This window comes from Drosophila navojoa, chromosome 5, assembly GCF_054131105.1.
Source record: "Drosophila navojoa isolate 15081-1374.11 chromosome 5, UAZ_NAV_1.0, whole genome shotgun sequence".
In the NCBI taxonomy this organism is placed as follows: Eukaryota; Metazoa; Arthropoda; class Insecta; order Diptera; family Drosophilidae; genus Drosophila; species Drosophila navojoa.
This window is the reverse complement of record NC_142893.1, coordinates 12,917,421-12,941,276: the sequence shown is the minus strand read 5'-3', so window position 1 is coordinate 12,941,276 and position 23,856 is coordinate 12,917,421. Positions and strand designations below refer to the sequence as shown.

The 23,856-nt window shown below is 38.6% G+C and overlaps 9 protein-coding genes across 11 annotated transcripts; 5 read left to right on the top strand and 4 right to left on the bottom strand.

Annotated features, from left to right (window-relative positions):
* Window positions 1–3,960: 3,960 nt before the first annotated feature.
* ppk12 (pickpocket 12) lies at window positions 3,961–6,503 on the bottom strand. Its single transcript, XM_089262065.1, has 6 exons — window positions 5,785–6,503; window positions 5,433–5,726; window positions 5,265–5,380; window positions 5,113–5,201; window positions 4,303–4,888; window positions 3,961–4,247 (listed from the first exon to the last, which is right to left on the bottom strand). The coding sequence occupies exons 1-6, from the start codon at window positions 6,177–6,179 to the stop codon at window positions 3,961–3,963; spliced, it is 1,767 nt and encodes a 588-aa protein (XP_089118191.1). The 5' UTR covers window positions 6,180–6,503.
* Window positions 6,504–7,394: 891 nt separating this feature from the next.
* Window positions 7,395–8,699, top strand: LOC108654567 (putative palmitoyltransferase ZDHHC24). Its single transcript, XM_018106026.3, has 2 exons — window positions 7,395–7,778; window positions 7,873–8,699. Exons 1-2 carry the CDS (start codon window positions 7,547–7,549, stop codon window positions 8,490–8,492), a joined length of 852 nt encoding a protein of 283 aa, XP_017961515.1. The 5' UTR covers window positions 7,395–7,546; the 3' UTR covers window positions 8,493–8,699.
* Window positions 8,700–9,221: 522 nt separating this feature from the next.
* On the bottom strand, window positions 9,222–10,742 carry LOC149091051 (uncharacterized). The gene is made up of 2 exons (XM_089262038.1): window positions 10,481–10,742; window positions 9,222–10,414 (listed from the first exon to the last, which is right to left on the bottom strand). Exons 1-2 carry the CDS (start codon window positions 10,661–10,663, stop codon window positions 10,214–10,216), a joined length of 384 nt encoding a protein of 127 aa, XP_089118164.1. The 5' UTR covers window positions 10,664–10,742; the 3' UTR covers window positions 9,222–10,213.
* LOC149091052 (putative palmitoyltransferase ZDHHC24) lies at window positions 9,251–10,108 on the top strand. Its single transcript, XM_089262037.1, has one exon. It carries the CDS (start codon window positions 9,251–9,253, stop codon window positions 10,073–10,075), a length of 825 nt encoding a protein of 274 aa, XP_089118163.1. The 3' UTR covers window positions 10,076–10,108.
* A 588-nt stretch (window positions 10,743–11,330) lies between the features above and the next one.
* On the top strand, window positions 11,331–13,281 carry mRpS29 (mitochondrial ribosomal protein S29). The gene has a single exon (XM_030382074.2). It carries the CDS (start codon window positions 11,426–11,428, stop codon window positions 12,629–12,631), a length of 1,206 nt encoding a protein of 401 aa, XP_030237934.1. The 5' UTR covers window positions 11,331–11,425; the 3' UTR covers window positions 12,632–13,281.
* Window positions 13,282–13,642: 361 nt separating this feature from the next.
* On the bottom strand, window positions 13,643–16,505 carry qkr58E-2 (quaking related 58E-2). 2 transcript variants are annotated; one of them, XM_089262270.1, is made up of 4 exons: window positions 15,986–16,505; window positions 15,252–15,828; window positions 15,087–15,208; window positions 13,643–15,031 (listed from the first exon to the last, which is right to left on the bottom strand). In XM_089262270.1, the coding sequence occupies exons 1-4, from the start codon at window positions 16,224–16,226 to the stop codon at window positions 14,793–14,795; spliced, it is 1,179 nt and encodes a 392-aa protein (XP_089118396.1). In that variant the 5' UTR covers window positions 16,227–16,505; the 3' UTR covers window positions 13,643–14,792. The 2 variants fall into 2 exon arrangements, with proteins under 2 accessions (XP_089118396.1, XP_017961513.1); XM_018106024.3 differs by having other exon boundaries at window positions 15,087–15,187; window positions 15,986–16,502.
* Window positions 16,506–16,592: 87 nt separating this feature from the next.
* Window positions 16,593–20,124, top strand: qkr58E-1 (quaking related 58E-1). 2 transcript variants are annotated; one of them, XM_018106020.3, is made up of 5 exons: window positions 16,595–17,385; window positions 17,448–17,952; window positions 18,276–18,377; window positions 18,455–18,642; window positions 19,290–20,124. In XM_018106020.3, the coding sequence occupies exons 1-5, from the start codon at window positions 17,121–17,123 to the stop codon at window positions 19,433–19,435; spliced, it is 1,206 nt and encodes a 401-aa protein (XP_017961509.1). In that variant the 5' UTR covers window positions 16,595–17,120; the 3' UTR covers window positions 19,436–20,124. The 2 variants fall into 2 exon arrangements, with proteins under 2 accessions (XP_017961510.1, XP_017961509.1); XM_018106021.3 differs by lacking the exon at window positions 18,276–18,377 and having other exon boundaries at window positions 16,593–17,385.
* A 319-nt stretch (window positions 20,125–20,443) lies between these two features.
* PolE4 (DNA polymerase epsilon subunit 4) lies at window positions 20,444–21,055 on the bottom strand. The gene is made up of 2 exons (XM_018106032.3): window positions 20,833–21,055; window positions 20,444–20,766 (listed from the first exon to the last, which is right to left on the bottom strand). The coding sequence occupies exons 1-2, from the start codon at window positions 21,032–21,034 to the stop codon at window positions 20,480–20,482; spliced, it is 489 nt and encodes a 162-aa protein (XP_017961521.1). The 5' UTR covers window positions 21,035–21,055; the 3' UTR covers window positions 20,444–20,479.
* Window positions 21,056–21,234: 179 nt separating this feature from the next.
* On the top strand, window positions 21,235–23,054 carry qkr58E-3 (quaking related 58E-3). The gene is made up of 6 exons (XM_018106025.3): window positions 21,235–21,459; window positions 21,530–21,651; window positions 21,710–22,074; window positions 22,137–22,223; window positions 22,383–22,468; window positions 22,751–23,054. Exons 1-6 carry the CDS (start codon window positions 21,303–21,305, stop codon window positions 22,888–22,890), a joined length of 957 nt encoding a protein of 318 aa, XP_017961514.1. The 5' UTR covers window positions 21,235–21,302; the 3' UTR covers window positions 22,891–23,054.
* The last annotated feature ends 802 nt before the right edge of the window (window positions 23,055–23,856 follow it).

Here is a 23,856-nt window from a genome sequence, read left to right as displayed (position 1 = left end):
ATATGGATATGTTTAGTGGTAAACAATTTTTTTTTTTAATTTCCATGCAACAATTTAAGAGTTTAACAAGTACGGCATGTACTCACATCATATTTATATAAGATTTTATGAAAACAGACATGCAAATGGTATGTCTACATATATCCAAATATATACATATATATGTACATATATACGGCAGCGTAAAATAAAATAGCACCACTTGCATTTCTTCGACTTTTTGAGAATTTTTTAAATACATATATAAATACGATAAATATTATTGTGCAAATTTTCATTTGTTGCAATAATTGTTGGTTTTTTTCTTCAATAAAAATATAAGTAGATTAATACATTGATAAATAAATATAGAAAAGTTTTTCTTAGACTTTATATTTGTTAGTGGGTCTATTTTATTTCCCGCAGCTGTGCATCCAATATTCTTACCCAAAAAATTGCATTGCAAGTTGCACTTGAAATTATTTAGTTGACTTGTGAGTTTTGCGACATTTTTATCCATGTGTGACTATGTGCTTATGTGCATGTATGTGTGTCATGTATGTGTGCCCTGTATATGTGCATGTTAACATGGTTGTATGTGTGCATGTGTGTGTGTGCATGTTTGTGCTTTTGCACTATCATTATTGAGGAAAACACATCATAAAATATGAACGAACATTTCCGAAGCTCTCAAGAAGTTTTAATTGCTTTTCCGCATGCAACTTATGGGCATATGCAGCACCCACATGAATGTACAGCCTTATAAGTAGAATTTGAACAAGCCTTCAGCAGCCGCTTCACCCCCTCCCCGCCCATCCGTTCGGCATTCGTATTAGTCTGCCCATTCCATTCTGAGGGACAGAGACACGTGCCAGGAATGCTGTGCATTGCTCCTCCTGCACATTAACGAACGAACGAACGAACGAAGACATTCTCTCCCACAACAGCTGCACAACAACTTTGGGACTTTGTGCATAACGTAGCCATAAAGGCGCACACTAGCTCAGCGAGAATGCCATAAAGTTGACAATGCTGAGGGCTGCCAAGGTGCGCCTTATATGTACCTCTGTATCTGCAGCATAACCAGCTGACATCAATTATTTACATCTTAATCAAACCCGACCCACATACAGCCCCATGGCCGCAACTTCACAGTCAACTTGACAACTTTGCCAACAACAAATTGGATGTTAATTACTCGAACTCATGTGCATCCACCTACCCTGCCCTACCACCTCCTTCCCCCATCAAACTTGCAAATTATATTGTCTGCCCATTCATACGAAATGGCATATTAAATAAATGCTTCAATCTGCTTCTCGAGTTCAGTTTCCATTTCCATTTCCGTCTCTCATTCTGTTGCTGTCGCTTTTGCTGTCTCTGTTTTTGTTTCTTTTTCTTTTCATCTCCCTCCACCACTTTTTCTGTTTCCGTTTCATTTTGCACTTTCCCACAAATAGTAATAGCATAATTTTTCATTGAAGGGCCAAAGCTCTGCGCGAGGACTCGTTAAAGCAGAGCCACACTGCCATTGGCTCTGTAACAGCATCATAAAGAATTGAATTCAGTTTTGTTCCTGACATTTATGGAGCTGTGGCTGTTGCTTGTATAGAATTCCATGAACACGTCGTAATCATTTGCGCCAGTTGTCTTATCGTTGAGCTGGCTTGCTTTTACTCTAGCTAAACCACTCACCCACCCGCCCCGCCTGGCCGTCCTCCTGCTCCGCTGGCTCAGCTTGCCCTGGTTTCTGTTACAATTTTAGTTTTTGTTAGTCTCCTTTTTGGCCACATTGTTGACTTGCCATAAAAACACGAAGCAAAAACATAAACGAAAAAGAAACAAAAATGGAAAAAAACAAAAACAAAAAAGGAAAAAAAAAATACCCAGATGCATTGCACGTGGAAGCATCAAGCGCTGCAATTTCACAAATTGTCTTGAAATGCAAGAATGCATTTCATTCCTTTCGCAACATTCAGCAACCCTGCCTAGGCACGCCCACTTACCGCTTAACCGCCCACCTATCAGCACGCACTGCAGCACAGCACAGCACAGCTGCTGGCCGGAATTATGAGAGTGGGCCGAGCCACGCTTAGCACTCACCCACACTGAATTGTTGCTGATATTCACACAGAAGGAGACACAAATCAAGCAGCTGCGAGGGTGGGCTGAAGAGTTACGCAGGTACTTACTAATAAACATTAGCAAGACGTTTGGTTAACTATTCTTTATTGTCTTGTTAAAGTACTAAATGTGAAAATAATAAAATACTAAATGTAAAAAATACTAAATTTAAATAGCATGGAAAAGTAAACATGAAAACCCGTGAACAAAAATTAAATTTTGTAAAATATTTTGTATCAAATAATAATATAAAATTATGTGTATTAAAAATATGCATATTTATTTATTCATTTATTTTTATTATTAATAGAAGTGCTTAAAATAAAAATATTAAAAAAAATAAATAAATAAATAATAAGTAATAATAAATAAAATATAAATATTATTACATACATATGTATTTTTTTAAATATTATTTTTTAATATTTCTTTTGCTAATATTTTAAATATTTTTATATATTTATTTAAATTAATAACTTATATATATATAGATATGTATATATATTTATTATTATTATTTATAATAAACATGTATTTTGTATAAAAATTTGTATATAAAAAACTTATAGCAAAAAGAAAATTGTTGGGGTTTTTAATCAGAGTTAGAAATTTTTGTTTTTAATATAATAATAAAAATTTGGTCTTAAAGATAAACAAATAAAATAAATTGTAATAAAATTGCATTCAAAAATTTCACATTAGATGATTAAACAGCATCTGAGTTATACATAGCTACCCAAAATAGTATAACTCTTGCAGGTTTAACCTTTATTTTGATATATTTACATCTTCCACTTCCACTACTCCTCGAACAGCCCTCAAATTAAATGTATATCTTTCTGTATGCACTTATGTGTGTGTCTGAACAAAATTAGTCACTTTGTGTGTAGGTCAGCAATTACCGTTGAGGCATAAGTATGCCAGGTCTTCTAGAGCCTCTGGTCCAGGGAAGAGCCCGTCCGTACTCGAGCGTTAGCCCAGTTTCTCGACTCTGACAGAGTGCCGGTGCTGCTGGTGGCACAATGGCAGGCCATAAGGGTGCTGCTGCTCTCGAGTGCTGTGCAGCGCAGGACAAGACAACGCAGCTCCAAGGGCAAGTTAAAGCGCCACGCAGATAGACACATACACGTACTGTTGGCGGGCACTGTGCCCGCATCTAGTGAAAGCAATTACGCAAAATGCGCTTATATTGGCATAAAATATAATAAAATAATAATAGCCACAGCAGCACAAGCAGCGAGCCACTACAACTGTACATTATTTTGGCCAAAGAAAGGACTCGCCTCTATTTCCGCACTTCGTTTTCATAAGGAAACTCTTAATTGCAAACAGCATTCGTGCTGCGAACATCTGCTGCCAAAAGTCCATAATTTAGAAACTGACTTAGTTTTACTAGTCTAGATTGCCCGAAGATGGCTCACTGTACCGTGGGTGCTTTAAGTATCCGGACTTTGTATAACTTCACATAATTAATATTTGCATATTTAACCATTTCGATTACATTACAGCCAGAACTGAGCGACCCTCTGCATGACATTCAAGTCTTTGTGGTTCCCTTGGCCCGCCCACAGCTGCGACAATAACTTGAAGTGTAATTGTGGTGCATTATTTAATATTAAACAGATGAATGACCAAGCGCATGTTGCTCGGCTTGGACTTTACTCTAAACATATATAACATTCAGGCCTTCATCAAATATGTGCATAAAGTAAAGGTTTTGCAGGCACTGTAGGATTATAAGAGCATATATGATATCTAGTTGACTTTTCACTTTTCATGTCTAAAAGTCGTTAAATTTTAAGCCTTAAACTCAGAGACTCTATAGTAGATCTTAGCTCAGGCATCACTCAGAGCCCTCTAGAACTTATTTCTATTTTTGACTAAAAGTATTTTTGCATTTTTGCTGCGTGGCTGCATTTTGTTTGAGGACATGCCCTTGGGATACAGTTCCTTTGTATGCCATACTAGATTATCGTCTTTTAGCTGGGGTTTTGAGGGAGATCGTTCAATTTTGTGCAGCTTCTTGCTGCCGTATTTCCACGCTATGAGCTCCGAAATGGGTTTCAGCACCAAGAAGTAAAGCATTTCAGCTATGGAGATAACGCTGAAGCCCATAAAGAGGCCCATGACACCGCCAATGTTAGCTGCAAGCAAATATTATCATTAATCTATGTAAATCTCCATATATGTACGGCTTACACAAGAACTCCGTGAAGCCAATGTAGACATTCTTCATGCTGCCATAGTAGGCCGACTCGCGATAGTATAAATTCATAACGGCAATATTTTCCAGTAGATAGCTTTTGTTCATGCTCGACACGACCCTATTGGCTAGCTTGAAATTGCGCTTGGCCAGTGGAAAATATAGCGAATCAGCCGTATAGGTCAGATCGATGCAGCTGGGCAGACACTCCTTCTGGCACCTGGCCGAGCCCTGCTGATTCTCTGGTTGATTGGCCTGGTGAATGCACTCAGTATCCTTGACGCTGCAGACACTCGCGTTCTTATAGATGAGCGGGTAGTTGTGGGGAATACAGGCGCAGGCCTGGTACAGGTACTGCGCAACGCACTCCCGCTCACAGTAATTGTGCGTGTAGACCCTGTGGTAGAGCAGCTCCTTCTCCCCATTGAACACACACTGGCGATCCTTACGAGAAATGCTGCGAAGCGCTGGCACCGCCTCCGACATGCTGACGGCGAGCCGGAAGTTCGTCTCATAGCCAATGCCCAGCACAAGGCCCTCCTCCTTGACATTGGGCGTCGTAATGGGATTATGGAAGAGCACCTGCAAAACGGGTGAGAGCGTTGAAATATATGAATGTTATCAAGTTTAGAGAGCTTTTGAAGACCTATATAATAAATAAATTATCATATCTACCATATCTAAAAGAAAAATTAAATGAAATTTAGGGTTTTTAAGAGATATTTATGAATAGCTAGCTTAAGTTTTAGTTAAAGTAGTAAATACATACTTATATAATTCTAAACACATTTGTCATATATACAAACCTTAAAACCAGGTCCATTCGTTGACGAGCAGTAATATTCGCTCACCTGCGCATCCAGAACCAGAGTAAAGCCCATGGTAATGCCTGTGCCTGGTAATGAATAAAGGGATTCTAATTATAATTCTGATATATGTATATATTTCAAGCTTATACCAGCGCCCGGTATTGGATAGTGGTGTTTGGGCAGCTTCGCGGGATACCCAGTTTCGGGATCCCAAGGCACAGGCTGATATCCAACTGCTTCAATATCGCTCATTGACTCAACTTGGCTAAGATAGAAGGTTAGTGGAATAATAGAGAATCCCAACTCTGCTCACTTACTGCGATTTGTATATAAAGTGAGCGGGCAGAAAATTAAAGACACAGCAGAGGCCCTCATCAGTGAGGATGAGACGGAATATTTCGCCGCAGGGCGCTACATGTCCATTGAATCGGCAGTATCGTAGCATTTGGTGGCAGGGCTGGGAATGATTCTTGACAAAGTCGGTGATCTTCAGGGTGTTGCTGCTGTTGACAGTCGTGTCCCAGTCGCTGCTGGCCTTCTCAGTGCTGTGGTATATACGCTCCGAGCGTGGATTGCAAAGGACCTTCATGGCATCGTACTCCGCCGAGCCCCTGTGGCAATTAGACCTCAGATATATGTACATATATCTCTCTCTATATATGGACTTACTCTTTGTATTGCAGCACTTTGCTGCGCTGAAACTGATTCATGTTGCAGACGGTGACAGCTGGAAAGGGCACCTTCCGTATGGACGTGGCATGCGGACTGATGCCGATGATGACCGGCGTGCTCTCCCACTTGGCATAGATGTTCGATATCAGCTGGCAGGTCATCGCGAGTGCGGCCACAAAGGCAATCAGGAAAAAGGATCTGCAATTTGCCTGTAGCAATAATATCAGACTTAACTCAACTACCGACTCTTGCCTCTCCCAGATGTTCAGCTCCGAGTCGCCCACAAATTTCAGCCCATGCAATCCGGTTTCCTTCAGAAACATTTTCAAACTTTTCTTAAAACTATGCTGCAAGAGCGCGCAACTTTTCTGACTTTTCTGCTTGGCCTCCATTGCGACCGATGTGGACTACATAGAGTCTGTCCACAACTCTCAGCTACTTATAGCCTGGCTCCTGTCTGGCCATTGAGCGATTAAGCCAAGGTAATTACTTAAAGGTATCTCCATGAATAGTAATTAAAGCCTTTTATTGATTGCATCATTTGAGGCAATTGCCTTGATTGGTTTCTGTGGTTTCAGTAGCGCTCGCTTAAGCCGCTAATGAAATATTCAATACGCATTTCACTCAAATCACTTATGTATTAATTACTGCAAAATTTCCTGCACTGGATTTGTGTTGCCCGAAATAGTTAATGGGTGTATATAAATAAACTTGTAAATATAAATAATATATATGTAGATATATGATATGATATACTGATATGGCTTGAATAAATTTACAAAGTCTAAAATATTAATTTTTTTGATTATCATTAATATAAAATATCTGTCTGGATTTTGTCAAAATAATATACATATTTAACTGATTAATCAAGATCTTCTATGTGCTTCTCTAGAATTAAAAACAAATATATGTATATATTGTAGTGCTCCCATGGTAATAATACCTTTTTTTCTTTGCTATCCACTTCTTCTACCTTCACTTCTAGTTATGACTGTCTCTCTCTTTCTTTCTGTCTCACTCCCTTTCACCCTTTGAATCTCAAGTTCTCTATCTCTTTCTTTCCTTTAACTAAATCGCTTGACCTCTTTCAGCACTCATATCATATCATATCAGAAATATTTTACTTCTTGGATAAATTGCGGTCTTTCGAATCAAAATTTGCTGTCATATAGCTTACATCTGGAATATCTGACAATTAGCTCTAAGAGAGTACGAATACATAGCATTTGCAGAGAAAATGACATGGTTCAGTTTACAGGGTATATAATAGTCTAACTTGTGAAGCAGACACAAAAATAGATGTTTAAGCAGTGCATATAAACATAAATCAAGCTTGTCAATACGAGCATATATAGGCTATATATAGGCATGGACCAGCATTTAGTATGTAGTTCGATAAGATAAAAAAAAGTAATCTATATTATCTATATTATATTAATCTCTCTCTCTCTCTTTCAAGCAAACTTTAGCTCTAACTCTATCTCTGGGCTTAAGAATGACGCAACAATCATCTAGTCACTCTATAAAGTGTGTAATTGTAGCACATACTCACATACATACATACATACGTGTGCTACACATATATCTGAATTGTTTTGGAAGTCTAATGTTATCGTTGATAAGAAAGCTCGGCGCGCAAAGCTAAAAAGCTTCCGCACGTGATCGCCAACCGGTTGGGAGAGTGCGCCAAAAGCAGAAGCTTCGCTTCGCTCTATGCACAGCAGTCGATCAGTTGCTCCATGCGAGTTTAGTCGAAATGAGAGTGAGACGCAATCCGCTGCCCCGGCGGCTGGTGGATATACTGTGCTACCTGGTGATTGGAGTATTTCTGCCCATTGTTTTCATATTTGAGATCATCGTAGTGCTGCCCGCAATACACGAGCCCGGCGGATTTCTCCACACGTTCACATTCCTCATGGCCATGTTTCTGCTCTTCAATATAAAGGGCAACATGCTGGCTTGCATGATGATCGACACGAGCGTTGATCGTGAGTAGCCTGCTTTTTTTTTATTTTTAATTACAAACATTTACTAGCACTCACTCTCTCTCTCTCTCTCACTCTCTCACTCTCAATTTTCTAGATGAGCGGGTCAAAACACCAGCAGAAGGCGACGCAGCTCGTTTGGAGTGGCGGCACTGCACGACCTGCGATCGTTTAGCACCGCCCAGATCGTGGCACTGCAAGGTGTGCGGCGTCTGCATACTGAAACGCGATCACCACTGCCTCTTTACGGGCTGCTGCATCGGGCACGAGAATCATCGCTACTTTATGCTCTTCATCGTGTATTTGTTTATCGGCTCGGTCTATGCCCTGTCCTACAACTCGGTGTTCATGTGGATACTGAATGCAGATGTCTATTGCAACTGGCTGACGGCCCTCAAGGTGGCCTGTCCCATGTTCATGCTGGTCATTGGCAGCTTCTGGACCAACTTGCAGCTGCTCTTCTATAGCCTGAACATCTTGGCGCTGCTCTATTCGATCGTGATCCTCGTCTACCATGTGCCCATCGTGCTGCGCGGCGAGGTCTGTGCGGAGAGTGGCAAGCAGCACAAATACAATAACGGACTCTACTCCAATCTGCGAAGTGTCTTTGGCCAGCGCATGCACATCGCCTGGCTGTCGCCATTGATAAGGAGCGAGTTGCCGGGCGATGGCTATACTTGGAGCACAAGTTCTGGGGAGAGCAAAAAGAGAAAATAACTTTGTTTAGAGGTTGAAATGTTTGTAGTCATCTCCTTGTGTTATGGTATTATCTATGAGTAGACTTTAGCTATGGCTACTCTCCATTTGGCAGTATATCCTCAAATGGGGAGTACTCAGAGCAGATTCACGAGAAATGAACAAAGCCCAATATATCATCATAAATATGTCATAATAGGCAAACGAATGCTGTTAAGTCTTAGCTACTAGATTTAATAATTATTTATAGTTAAAATAAATATATTTTGAATGTTGTTATTGTTATAAGTGTTTGTTTATATATGCTTTGGTTTTTTTACATAGAACTATATAGCCCAAAAATCATATAATTTTGTCCATTTGTGTATTCCAATTATTTATCAGTATTTTTTTTTTTTTTTTTTTTTTTTAAAGATCAATGCGCAAAATTGATGCCTCATTTGAAATTACAAGCTAAAAATGATCTCTCAATTAAAAAAAAAATAATAATAATAATAATCATAATAATAATGAAAGAAATTGAGAGAGAGCTAATATAAAATACAACAAAAAAAAATTAAATATATATAAAGTAATGGCATATTTCTTATCTTAAAAACACCTTCTTTATTTCTCAAACCTTAGCAGATTATTACCAAATTACCACATATAAGTATCTATATACATATGTTTCGAGTAGTTCGATGATATCAGAATTCATAATCTCATTCCAGCTCTGACGTTCAAATTGTTGATAGAATTTTGATAGAATTTTATTTTTAATATTGTGGATCACAAATATGAAATTTCGTAGTAAGCCATATCCGAAAACGTGGTTCGAGATTCTGCTCTCCCTGATTATACTTATACTGCTGCCCGTCACATTCGTATTTGACGTATTCTTTATGGTGCCCGCTCTACATGAGCCGTATTCGTTTTGGTACTGCTTCAACGTCGTGTTGGCCGTTTTCCTGAACTTCAGCATCGCTGCCAACATGTTGGCCGGCATGTTGATCGACACAAGCGTCGATGAGCAGTGCCGGCCGCCGCCAGAAGGCGACGCAGCTCGTCTGGAGTGGAGGCACTGCGCGATCTGTGATCGCCTGGCGCCGCCCAGATCGTGGCACTGCAAGCTCTGTGGCGTCTGCATACTGAGACGCGATCACCACTGCAATATTGTGGGCAGTTGCGTGGGGCATCACACGATGCGCTATTTTGTGTGCTTCGTGGCACAGTTTGCCTTCGGATCGATCTACTCCACGATCTATCAGTTATACTTTATGCTGGGCTACAACTATACCTTGCTGGTCACACAATTGGTTTGCGGTCCGTTTCCACTCTTCGAGCTGGTGACCATCAACGTTTTCAGCTGGAAGTTGCTTGCAGTGTACACAACTTGTTCGGCATTTTGCTATTATCTGCCGCATGTGTTGCACGGAACTGTGCGCTTTGATAGTGGACCGAAGTACGACTGCGGACTCGCCTACAATCTGCGATGTGTCCTTGGCGAACGGATGTTTCTGGTTCTGCTATCGCCTTTCATCGTCAGCGAATTGCCCACGGATGGCTATTCCTTTCAAATTAATCCAAATCACATCACGGCGAAAAGTGTGATGGCAGTTTAACTAATCGAATAAAGAACGAAAGAGAAACAGTTTAATTATCACACAAGTCTGGTTTTTTTAATTTCTATATCACGATGGCAAAGCTCTTTTATTTTTTATAATCATGTAATTTTAACTAAAACTTTTTATGGATTGCTCCTATGAATCCGCCACTACTCCATATATGAGAATATTTACTTTGGCACTCCTGGGCTCAGACTCGCTCAACGCAGGGCAGCTCAAGCGCAATGTCGTGTGATTGCAGCCGATGCCACCCTGAACGATCTCGGTTAGGGCAGGCGAGTCCGATGGGGTTTCATCGAAGACCAAAATTAGAATTATTGTGAATTTCAAGCTGCCCTTGAATGCATGAATGCCGAATGTTTGTGGTTAAGTTAATAGGTACACACATCTCAAGCTATTCACCTCACTGATTATCTTGTCGTCATATTCTACATAGCGTTCGGCACAATTCCAACTTATCTCGTCCTCATGAATGGGCACGGCAGCGGGATGCATTTGGCCATATTGAAATGAATATCCGAAAATTATATTTGTAAAGTAAATTAAGTAAAGAGCACAAACTGACAGCAGCAACGGTGGAGACATGATTTAATTTTATATCAAATGTCAGGAAATGGAAAGACATTTACTTTTTTCGTGCGCTCTTATCGGTTACTAAATTATCTATGTTTATTGTTGCTTGATAAGCTCTCAAAGTTATTGATTTTATAAAAGAATATAACAAGTACCATGAACCAAACACATTTAGTACGGTTGAAAATTTCTATTTCGATATAAATAAAAAAATATAATTAAAATAAAAAACTCATTTAATTGCATAGTGTAATATTTTTATATTTATGTACAGTTGTATTGCTAGAACTAATGACATGGCGCACTTTTAATAGTACCAATTGAGATAATTAAATATTTTGAAACAATGAAAATAAATAAACAAAAAATTTGCATATGATCTACATATTCTATTGAATATTTGACAAATTTAAATATACGCCAAATCATTCACAATTAGCTATACTAACATCTAAGTAAATGCATTTCCCATTTATTGCAATTGCAAGTTCTAACACGTTACTCAATAGAAATGTAATTACAAAAAACAATTATTTAAATTTAAATTTCGCATTGTTTTTGCTATTCACTATAATAAATATTTCAAATGATTTAACGGTCTCTCACGTGTACAAGTTACTGGCAATATAAAGAAATGTGACTATCGTATATAATTGTCTGACTATCGTATGCAAGTGTTATCGGAATCGATAATTTCCAGCTGATTTGTAGCTCTTATTTAATATACACGCTCTTGCACTCCAATCCGACTTGGATGACGAATTGTTAATAAAAATGTTTCGCAAACAATTTGGTAACTTGTCGCGTGTCTCCACACACCTGTCCCGCAATGTGCTAGCTGCTCGTGTGGCCAGCCGGGAGACTGAAATGTCAACAAATGCAGCGCCGGCAGAAGCCGTTACCGCACCGCCTCTCGTCAATGAGTTTCGGACAGGTGTGGCAAATCCTGGTGAGCACTCGGATGTACAATTAGGCAAATTCTACACTATTCCCATGGAACAGAAGAAGCAAATTTTCTCTGGCGGCGGCCTGCCAAAGCAATACGAGCAACAGATCAAGACATTTACCGAGGCCTGCCTAATGGTGCGTTCTCCTGCCCTCGAGCTGCTGAATTACATCAAGAGGGCTGATCTGTCGAAACCGGTGGTACGTTATGTGCTGTATGGCGACAATGGTGTTGGCAAAACACTGACCATGGCACATGTCTTGCATTATGGCATGCTGAACGACTTTCTGCTGGTGCACGTGCCCTGGGCGCCCAACTGGATGAAACGGCCCAAGGAGTCAGCGAACTCAGCCAGCCAAGAGGGCTTTATCGATCTGCCATTTGATGCTGCCGCCTGGCTGGTTCACTTCAAGGCGCAGAACTCGAAGCTGCTCGAACGCCTGCAACTGAAGACCAGCAAGGAGTACGTGTGGAGCAAGCGTGAGAGCACACCAGCAGGTTCGTCCCTGATCGAATTAGTGGAGCATGGCATTGCCAGGATCAAGTATGCATCGGAGACAACGGCAGCTCTGATCTCGGAGCTGAAGCAACTGGCCACAGCTGGCCAGTGCAAGGTAATGGTGGCCATCGATGGCTACAATGCCTTCTTCCATCCCATCACGCGCATCTTCTCCGACAACAAGCAGCGTGTGTCCCCAGACCGCATAACGCTCACCCAGCCATTTCTGGATATTACCAACTACGACTGGACGAACGGCGTGTGCATTCTATCCGTGGACAAAATAGCCATGACCGAAGGTTACATGGAATCCTACTTGCCACGCTATCTGCTTGGCAAAGAGGGCTTCGAGCATTTGGATCCATTTGTGCCCGTGCACGTTGGCAATTACACGGAGAAAGAGTTCGCCAGCTATATCAACTACTATTTGGATCGTCATTGGATCTCGAAGACGCAGCCCGGCTTTGATGAGCAGCTCAAATTCATGAGCAACATGAATCCCTATACACTAATGCAGCTGGTCAGAGGCCTCTAGTGTTGTGGCTTAACAATAACTTTTTGTTAGTTTCTAAATGTTAATAAAAATAAAATAAAATCAATTTCGAACGATCGAAGATATTGAAATAAAATATGCAATTAAATATTAAATGATATGTTACATAGAATTGTACTTTAAATCATAAATGAACTGTAGATTGTTCAAACTTCCTGTCCTTAGTATAAATATTGAGGCAGCCTTAGAAGTTTCTACATATTCATAGATCATATACAAATATAGGAATACGACTAGTAATATTCCCATATATGGTACATTCAATGAATATAATTCATTTTTAATTTTCAATTTCTCTACAAAAAGTAAAATATTATTTTTGGATTCAAGTTTATTCAACATATTCAATTCAAATTGTGAATTTATTTAACGATAATCAGCAATATATAATAATGCACTGTAAAATAATTATAATGTGGTGTGGTGTCTGTGTTTGTTTGGTTTCTGTGTGTGTGTGTGTGTGTGGGTGTCAATAGAAATTATGTTTTGTCGCTTCATAAGCTCCCCTCTCACACACCTGCTGCACATGCATAACAGTAGATCGATTGATTTCATCTTCATCTTCATTTCAGTTCGGTTCGGTTCGATTTTTGGCTTTCGCAAGAATAATGCATAAACAATAAATTGAAAAACCAATTGAACTAACATACTCATACTGTATTATTATGCACATGGTTCATATATGTATGTATGTATATATCTTAGGTTTTATTTATGTTCTCTTCTCTTTTTTTGGCGTGCGGAATCAAGAAAGTTGTAAATGTTTCTCGAATCACAAATAATAACTAAGCAGCTGCAATTTAACATTGTCACCATATTATTTGTTGTATATTTGCATAATTCTATTACAATTTTAGTTGCGTTTAACAACAATAACAATTATGTGTGTGTATGGGTGTGTGTTGTGTGTGGGTTTGGATTCATTTCGTGTGTATCATTAAATGTATATTTTATCTTCTTTTTTCTGACGTGTTAATGCTAAGCTATGTAATGTTGTTTTTATTATTATTATTTTTATCATAATCGCGCTCTGGTCGATTTATGTTTAGATTCATGTTTGCATCATTAATTGTTGATTCTTAATTTTTTTTTCTTTTTTTTTTTGGTTTTTGTTTATACGTTTATATGTATTGTATGCTTGATTATATGTGGGTATTATGTATTTATGTATTTCTGTGTATGTGAAATGTCAACGCAAATGGTATAAAAATTAAATAAACTACATTTCTGTTACGCTCGACACTTTTCCGAATTTATGGGTTACAAATAATAAAAAGCCTCCTAATCGTTGTAAAATGCATTACGATTGCATTTGGAGAAATAATTAAATCATATTTGTATAATTCATATGTATTATATATATATGTATATATATACATGTATATATATATATATAATTGTAAATATGTATTGAGATATATAAATATGAAATGATGTTAAACGAACAAATGCGTCAATTAAAATGAATACAAAATTAAACAAAACAAAATAAAATCGAGACACCTTGGGGTCCGTTCAGAAAACAGATTCACACAGTTTAAAATTCCAATAAACAATAAAAGAAAACGGAAAGCTTAGAAAATGGCATCTAACGAGTTCCCCCCCAATCCACAATCCTACAATCAATCGAAAGCCCAATTAACGTTCGTCGGTGTGTGTGTGTGTGTGTTCTTGTTGTACGTATGTGCGAGTGTGTCATGTCAGTGTGTGTGTGTGTGTGTGTGTGTGTTCATTTGGAGCATTCGTCTACTTAGGCTAATTTCTTAAACGTACATTTTACTCATTTCATTTCATTTCATTTCGTTTTGTTTGGTTTTGGTTAGGTTTTCCCCTCTCGAAATCTTGTTAAACTCAATGTGTGAAAATTATATGTGTGTATGTGTGTGTGGTGTTTGTATGCGTATGTGTGTGTGTGTATCTATAATTATTACATCTACCTTTGGAGCAGTGTGTGTTATGATCCGGCTCAGGCCACAAAACGACCAAAGCCCAATCATCTAATGGCGGCGGCGCATGCACATGCATCAGTTACATACATCTATGCACGTTGCTAGGCGGGGCATGCATTTGGATGAGATGATGATGGACATGATGACAAAATGGTGAACAAACAGCGAGCGGCAGGTGACGCATTGCTTCTGTATTATTTCTTAACAAACTGGTAGGGGGCGGCGGGACGGTAATGCCGAATAGGCTGCACAGTGTTCCCAATTCCGCCGCCTGTGGCAGTCACAATGGTATTGGCCATTATCCCGCCGCCGGCATTGCCCATGCCAGCGTTGCGTCCATTGAAATTGGCCGAGCTAACCACCATGCAAGGTGATTCCCGTACAATGGCCTGCGGCGGCAAGGTTGTATGCATCGCATTGCCACGCTGGGCAGCTGAAAGGAGAGAAGGGATTTAGCAACTGAAAAACTGCACCACACACACACTCACCTGGCACATAGGGCTTTGGCTGGTGATAGGCATTGTTGTGTGAACGATAGTAGACAGTCTCGTCGTTGTGATGATAGTGCGGTTGCTGCTGATACTTTTGTCTGAAATGGAACAAGCCTTGGCTGTAAATGGCGAGGCATTTGTTTTGGTTCAATTGAAATTCACCTGTAGCTGCCACCAGAGCGATTGTTGCCATTGCCGTTGCCACCAGCAGAAGCTGATTGTTGTTGCTGCTGCTGCTGTTGCTGTTGTTGTTGCTGCTGCTGCTGCTGCAACTGGCGCAGAGTCAGCTTTTTGGCAGCTTCCGGATCTTCCATCAGCTCCCTGTACTGCTCCTGACGTATATCGTCATGCTTATCGGGTATCAGATACCGCCTAATTTCGGCCAGCGCATAGGCAACACGAGCGTAAGCCTCAGCTGGTGGTGCTATGGTGGACACCTCGACATGGAGCGGAAGATTCAGGTGGGCATATTTAGCGTCCGCAGAATTGCGTAGCTCCTCCTCACGTGCACGATCCTTCATTGAGAACCGGCCCAATATGACGATTTTACACTGCGTCTCCTCCTGCAACCGACGCAGCGAGTTGCCCTTGGGGCCAAGCAGTTTGCCAACATAGTTGAATTTCTTATCCTTGATCGGCACGTGCACCTTCTGCGACAATTTAATCGTCCGCTGCTGATACACGTCGGCGTACTGGTCTCTCGTCGGAATGCGACCATTCAACTGCACCCGCTCCAGAGCTGCAAGATCGTTTCATATACATAAACATACACACACAGTCAGATATGCATTTGAGTACATGTGGGTGTGTGTGTTTGTGTGATGCATATGTATGTATGCATTAGTATTTACCAATCAGTGTGTACATAAGGTAATTGGTTGAACTTATTTTATTACCTTCATCAATTAGTTTTAATGCCAATGGAAATTGACTCTCCATGCGCGACCGTTCGCTCATCAGTTCTTGCATGTATTTTTGGGCCGATTCATTCAGACGCACCGGCTGCACCTTCTCGTTGTCCACAGCATTGTGTTCGTTCTCGTGCTCCCCGTTGCTGGTGCCAGCATTTGCATTGGCAGCCGCCGCCGCTGCTGCCGCCGATGACCCTGGGCCGACACGCATTCCGTTTTCCGCCATTTGTCCTGCTTTCCGTAACGGCGCCCGTAGTCAATTGATGTGGCGAATATTACCAAAACGAATCGGCACAATGCGTGGCGCGTTTTATGTTAATGGCCCCGTCGCCGAGCAGTCGATTTAATTTGAATTTATCAAATATGTTTGCAACCTCTTTGTGGCCCTAATTTTTTCTCTCTTTTTCCATCAAAGTGTGTACACATTTAGCAAATATAGAAAAACGCGCTTTCCATCCCACACTGTCCAGCCCTGACAAGCCCAAGTGCCAGATTGACCAGCACTAGCAATTTGATATGCATTACGATAGTATCGATAGAGTATGGTGAAGAGCGGTAGCTTGTTCTTTTTTATATATTGTCTGTAGTGTTACCATTGTTGGTGAATAAAAAAGCCAACCTAGTAAACTTAGAAAAACTTTTATTTTTATTGAAAGATTAAGTAAATAGTGAATTAAAACGCGACTAATGTCTATACAATATTTATCCTTATGCACTTCAGCAGTAATTGCTTAAATGCCATTACAATATATTGATAGTTTCTTACTCTACTGACTGATATAAGTTGTATAATGACTGCACTTCCATCTATCTCGCAAAAATGTACACTAATAAATCATATTCTTAATTAAATAAACATTTTTCGCTGATAAACACTAAAAAACATAAACAGTATAATTTAGAAAACTACTGTTTTCAATTACCATTAGACGCGAAAGATACCAAATCCTTTAAAATATTGAATACGGCTACACTGATTACCCCATACATAAAAGAAAATTTTTTCAGGCACATCAATTTTGCAATTGAACTTTGAATTTCGCTCTGATCAAATTAGTTTCCATAAACTTGTAATTAGTGGCCAAGAGATATACACTTAAAGTGTTTTTATTCAAACAAAATGCCGCGAGACTACGACAGAGACTATAATGAGGACACCGCCGCTGATTACAAGCGGAAGCGACGTGATGATGAGGCAGCCGGCGCCGGCAGCGCTGCAGACGCTCCCGAAGTGGATGGCAGCCATGGCCACACAACTAGTCACGCCCCATTGCATGACACGCCACAGTTGAATGAAAAAACAAACGCGTACCTGCAAGAGTGCCTAATGGAAAAGAAGACACTAGAGAAGAAACATATTATAACAAAACGTCTACTGGACGATGGTGCGTATAGAACATGTAAAAAAAAACTGAGTGCACGATGTAATCGTTATGGTTGTTTGCAGAAGTGGAAAAGATTTTGGTCAGCGGTCGCATTCCAAAGCCAGAGATATACGCGAATGTGTATAGCGAAAAACCGATTAGGGTGGCCCAAAAAGTGCTGTTTCCCATCAAAGAGTATCCGAAATTCAATTTTGTCGGGAAGATACTTGGTCCAAAGGGCAATACACTGCGCCAGCTGCAAGAGGAAACGATGTGCAAAATGGTCGTCATGGGACGCAATTCGATGCGCGACCATGGCAAAGAGGAGGAGCTGCGCAGCTCCGGCAATCCAAAGTATGCCCATCTCAGCAGAGATCTGCACGTAGAGATATCGACAGTAGCGCCTCCAGCCGAGGCATATCATCGCCTGGGATATGCCCTGTGCGAAATACGCAAGTTTATGATACCTGACGCCAACGATGACATTCGTCTCGAACAGTTAAGAGAAATGGACGGCAAGGAGCGCATGTATAAGAAATCTCATCACTATTCCAAGTCCTATGGAGAACATGGCGGCTATAGCACCCGGTAAGTTCAATCCACCCACACAATGCACTACATAGTCTGAGAAAAACCTAATCGATGCACCTAAGATTCCAAATAGATAGTTTTTCAGTGTATATAAATTAATAGGAAAGATATTTGAGACAGTTACAAAGTACAGTTCGGCAGTTAATCTCGATTTTCAGTTGTTTCCAGTAGAGCTCTTTCAAAGTAGACTTTCACGTGTTATTTTTCAATGTTGGGCCAATATTTATAGAACTAGAGAGTGAACAGATATAGATAGAAAGATATTTCTCTTGAATTGCTGAAAAAAAAGTGCATTGAATCATTCTTATATTATCATTTAGCACACCACCGCCAGCCACATCTAAGCCGAAGGTGTATTCAATTCTCGAAAAGGCCCGCTATGTAATGGACGATCCCAATTACGGAATTGTCAAGGCTCATAGGTAGGTGACTAGGTGAACCTGACTAAGAATATTCGCCATTAATTTGTATCAAATACATTTGGTATTCATTTATGCAGATCACGGGATCATGAGCTATACGATCACCATGGAGAATATGATCGATATGCGACGCCGCCTCCGCCCCAGTCGTCCAAGCATTCGAGTCATCATGCCCAATATGCAGACAGCAGCTCGTATGAGCGTGACTATAGACGTGAGTATCATCCGCACTCGTCTTCCTCATCCTACGCAGCGGCCTACACAGGTAAGAACAGTCGAAATTAGATAATTAATGTCTTTTCCGCAGCTGGACTGTTTACAAATGAAATACATATAAACAAGAAAACAAAAAAAAAAGACAAAAAATACAAATCGCGCGCAAAAAAATACCAAGAGAAGCAAATTAAAATACCAAAACATATCAAGTTAAACGCGAATCGAAATTCTGAAAAAGAAAAAACGGAAGTTCTATCCACATATATATCTATATGTATATATATTTAACAAGATTTTAAATGCACTACGCCTGACAGGCGATCGATCGAATGTAACTCGATTCTCACAATTATGAAAAACCCAAATCAGAAGCTCAAGACAAACTACTCTCTACTAACAGCAATTCGTACAAACAAAACATTTAAAGCAATTAAATTCTCATACATTACAAAAATCCAATATTTATCTGTGATAAAGTAAAGCAAAAATATAAAACAAAAATAATATGTTTTAATTTTCTGGGGCTAGTGCATTCAAAACCGGTTAAACTCCTTTATATTTTTTTTTTGTTACCTATTTTAAGATAAAATTCAATCAAAATAAATAAATGCAGAAAAGAAAAAAAAAAAAACAAAAAGAGCACAGAGACAAAAACAATTAAAATCTAAACAACAAATAAAATTCTTTCCAAAATAGCAAAACCAAGCAACGGTCGTTCCTCATCGTCATATAGACCCACAACATCGAACTCGGGATCACATTCATCGGCTCACTATGAAACTGGATCACGTTCTCGTGAAAGCGTGCGTTATCGCTCGGCTCCATATCCAAAAATGCGCTAATTTATGTCTCACAATAAATCAACCAACCAACCAACCAACCCAACCCAACCCAACCAACCAACCAACCAACAAAGTTAAGTAGTTTTTATGCAGCAATAAGAGCGGCAAAAATCCCAAGCTAAAAAAAAAAAAGAAATACAACCAACAACATAAAATACCAAAATGTTTAAAGTCCAATAATCCAACAAATAATACATAAAATCTATTCATACACTATTTATAAATATAAACAAGAAAAAAAAAAAAGAAAAAGAAAACCAAACAAAATTCAAATGCAAAACCTATTTGATAGTAATTGTTGTTTAAAATATTTCATTTGTGTTAAACCAAACAAAAAAGATCAGACAAACAAAAAACAAAACAAATTTTAATAATGCAACAAAAAAAGAAAAGAAAGTAAACACAGCTATATCCAACTTGAACAAAATATTGTAAAAATCGTAAAATTCACAAAATCAGTTAAACTATAAGAAGAAAGATGCAAAAACAACAACATTATACACACACCTATATGCAATCGTAATTAAAAAGATAAACCCCTAATTATTCTTAACAAAATGTTAGCGTAAGTTTTGAAATAATTTTTCAAATAAGTTTATGAAGAGATAAACAATAAAAGTTAATTAAATAAAATAAAAATCACAGAAACGCCCAACGACAAAGTAAGTATGCAAACGGCTTCAATAAAAGGAAAATACAACTTGCAAAACAAAAGCAATGAAAATAATACAAAAAATTTGCCCGGTTACGTTCAAATTCAGAGCTTTCCACGTTATATATAAAAATGCGTTAAAACTTAAAGGAAAAACTAAAAAATAATGTCTAATATACTTATTATTTATAATTTTTAACGATGATGTGCGCATTGAAAACAGAATGAATAAAATCTAATATTTTTAATCTATTTCTCTGTGTTCGTCGAACACTATCCCCAAATAAACACATTATAATAAAACCAAATAAATAGCATTTTCCTTTGAATACTAAAACAAAAACATATTGAAATAATATAATATCACAATGGACTTTTTTATTTGGGATCCTTCAAAAATTCAGTGCACCATCCAAGAACATAAGACTATCCACAGCGGATATGGCGAGATCTACGTCCCTCTTTTGTATGGTCTTCTTCTTGGCCTGCGCCGTGTAGGTGTAGGCCTCTCGAGCCAGGGATTCAATAAATAACTCTACGGCTTTGGTCACTGCAAAGACGGCTTCATTCGATGCAATTTGAAGATCTGGATCCAGTTTCATGATGTTCCGAATGCGACCCATTGGTAGCTGCGTAAGCTTGCCATCATGTTCATGCTCCGAGGGCTTGTTGCCATTGACTGCGGATACATTAAAAATGAAAAATTTCAGTATTTGTTCATGAATTATAGCACCAGTAGGTTTACTTGTTTTTGTCTGCTCTGGGCTCTTGGCAGCTGGCTGATTGACACTGGGCGAGCTGTTCGTGTCGTTTTGCCCAGTGGTTTTTTCAACATCTTCAGTATCGTGTTCAGCCATCTCTGTACTCATTTCTTCGTCATTTTGAAATTCCTGCCCCAGATCAGGTTCCTCGGAGTAGTCATTACGAAACAAATCTTCACTTGCCATTGCAATTCAATTTTATTTTCCAGATTTAGTGCTCAATGCTGTTTACTTTGTGCAACACGGTATGTCGCCGCCAAAAAAGTATCGATATAAAGCAGGCATCGATGACATTATGGCATTCATATTGTCGGCATCGATAACGTCTTGCCACTTCTATCGTTTTCGTAGCTGGCAATGAAAATTTCACAAATTTAATCGAAGAGGAAGATTAAAAGCGTACAAACTATTATACACAATTTTCACGTGAATTTAATTGAAAAAAAAGGAAAAAATGGATAGTGCTAGTAGCGATTTTAATGAAAAGCCAGCTCCACATGAGCATCAGCCGCGTTTGAACGAAGTTGCTCAAAAATTCTTGGCCGATTTAGATGAGGAACGCCAGCGACTGTCCGCCGACTTCCCATTATGCGCGCTGTTGATTGACGAAGGTAATGGAGGAAAGAAAAAATGCCGAGCATGACTTATAATTTATGTATGTATACATATATTTCGTTTCAGCTGTGGATCGCGTTTATTGCACTGGCCGCATACCTGGCCGCGAGTTCTATGCCGATGTTTACAAACAGAAACCAATGAAAATTACACAGAAAGTTTTCGTGCCCGTCAAGCAGTATCCAAAGGTAGTACAAAATGGAAAACTAGGAAATGGGGTAATTCAATTTGACCTATTCTTTGTAGTTTAACTTTACTGGTAAGATTCTGGGACCTAAAGGCAATTCACTGCGTCGTCTGCAAGACGAAACCCAATGCAAGATTGCGATCAAAGGGCGTAGCTCAATACGCGATCGCGGCAAGGAGGAGCAGTTGCGCAGCTCTGGAGATCCACGCTATGCACATCTGCAGAAGGATCTGTTTCTCGAAGTGAGCACTGTGGCCACGCCAGCTGAGTGCTATGCTCGTATTGCCTATGCGTTGGCCGAGATCCGTAAGTATCTAATTCCAGACAAAAACGACGAAGTCTCCCACGAACAGTTGCGCGAGCTAATGGAAATGGATCCAGAGTCTGCCAAGAACATACACGGACCTAACTTGGAAGCGTACAGGTATGTAACAATAATAAACATCAATTATTTAAATTATAACGTGTTTAAATTTCATGTTGTAGATCCGTTTTTGACAAGAAATTTGGTGGCAGCAGCGGTGCACCGAAATACTTGAATCTTATCAAGCGAGCAGCGGAAAATCCGCCCGAGTAAGTTACTTGTAAAGTATAATTTTAAATCAATTCTCTGTAAGCGTCAAATAATGAGTGGAAATCAATCTGAGCGAGGCAGCGTATACCTGAACTGAACTGAAAATATTTGAGCTTTAATTCTTGTTAACTGTTATAATAATATTGTCATTTTTTTAGAGCCGAAGAGGCTGAAGAGGTGGCCTACGAGTATGATCATCGGATGGCCAAGCGTGGCGCACCATCTGGATATGAATACACCAAACGTAAGTTAAGACAACGATTCGTAGCGAGTATACCTTAGAAATTCCAACTATAAACAACAACTTAACAATGGGGGCTCTTCTCTTTCGATACGAAATCTAAATCGTAATAAATCAAATTGATTGCATTATCTATGCAAATGTCTAAATATTAAAATGCAGTTGAGCTAACTGTTGATGACTAATTCTTATGCAATAACAAACTATCTCTATACATATAATAACTCTATACCTATTCAATTTATATAAATGTATAACATATTTAAAATGCATAACATTTTATAGCACGCCCATCAATAATACCAACAAGCGCAGCTGCATATAAACGGCCACAGCCATACCAAACTGACATGAAACGAATGCGCGAACCACCCATCAAGTCCTATAAACCGAATACGTACACCATTCTGAAAAAGTATAAATAAAAGAAAGCACAGCAAATGCTCTTAAAAATATAAGTTCAACCTACAAATATACAAAACTTTCTAAATATAATTAAACTACAAGCAAAGACGATGTAATAGTACTATAAAAAAAAAAAAACATTTCTCATTAAAAAAAAAAAAACAAAGCAAAAAAATCAAGAGAACGTTTCAATTTGTTTTGGCCTTGGGTGAAACACAGATATTTGATGCAAATGCCCAATGCTAAACAAATATGAAAAATAATACATTAATTATAATATTAAAAGGTTTTTAATTCACGCTCCTTCATATAAGTATTTTTTTTTTTATAATTCGGCACCTTGAAGGTTGTGAGCAACCCGACTTATTTTTGTTTTCCAAATTATATATTAAATTAGTATGGAGTAAAGAATAAAGAATAAAAGAAATGATCAATTTAAATAAACTAAAAGCAGCTTATAATAAATATATACTTTGATTATAAATAGATACTAAAATAACGCCCTAGCAATAGAATTAATAAATGAAATAAGATTCCATTTCAAGACGGAATCATATACTGTTTATAAACGAATAAATTTGGATCAATTTATATATACGTATATATTTAAAAATCTATAAACAGTTAAAGTTTATAACAAAATATGCGCATATTACAATAAGATCAAATGAAACTATATAAAAATTTATAAATTTTTAAAAATTTTAACAAATAAATAAATATGCTCAGCACAATAAAGAAAAAAAAAAAATACACATTGAATGTAAATTATGAAAAATAAATAAGCTTTACAGCATAGGGAGATATTTCCTCAGACGATCAGATGAATCTCTTCAAATGAGCCGAAGCCAAGATAATATTGTGTTTTTAGCACATAATTCTCTTTGACACTCCCACAGGGTTTCGAGTTAAGTCAATGAATGTCTAAGGTATGTATATATACTATAATGAAATGAATGAAAATTTAAATTTATATATTTTTGAAA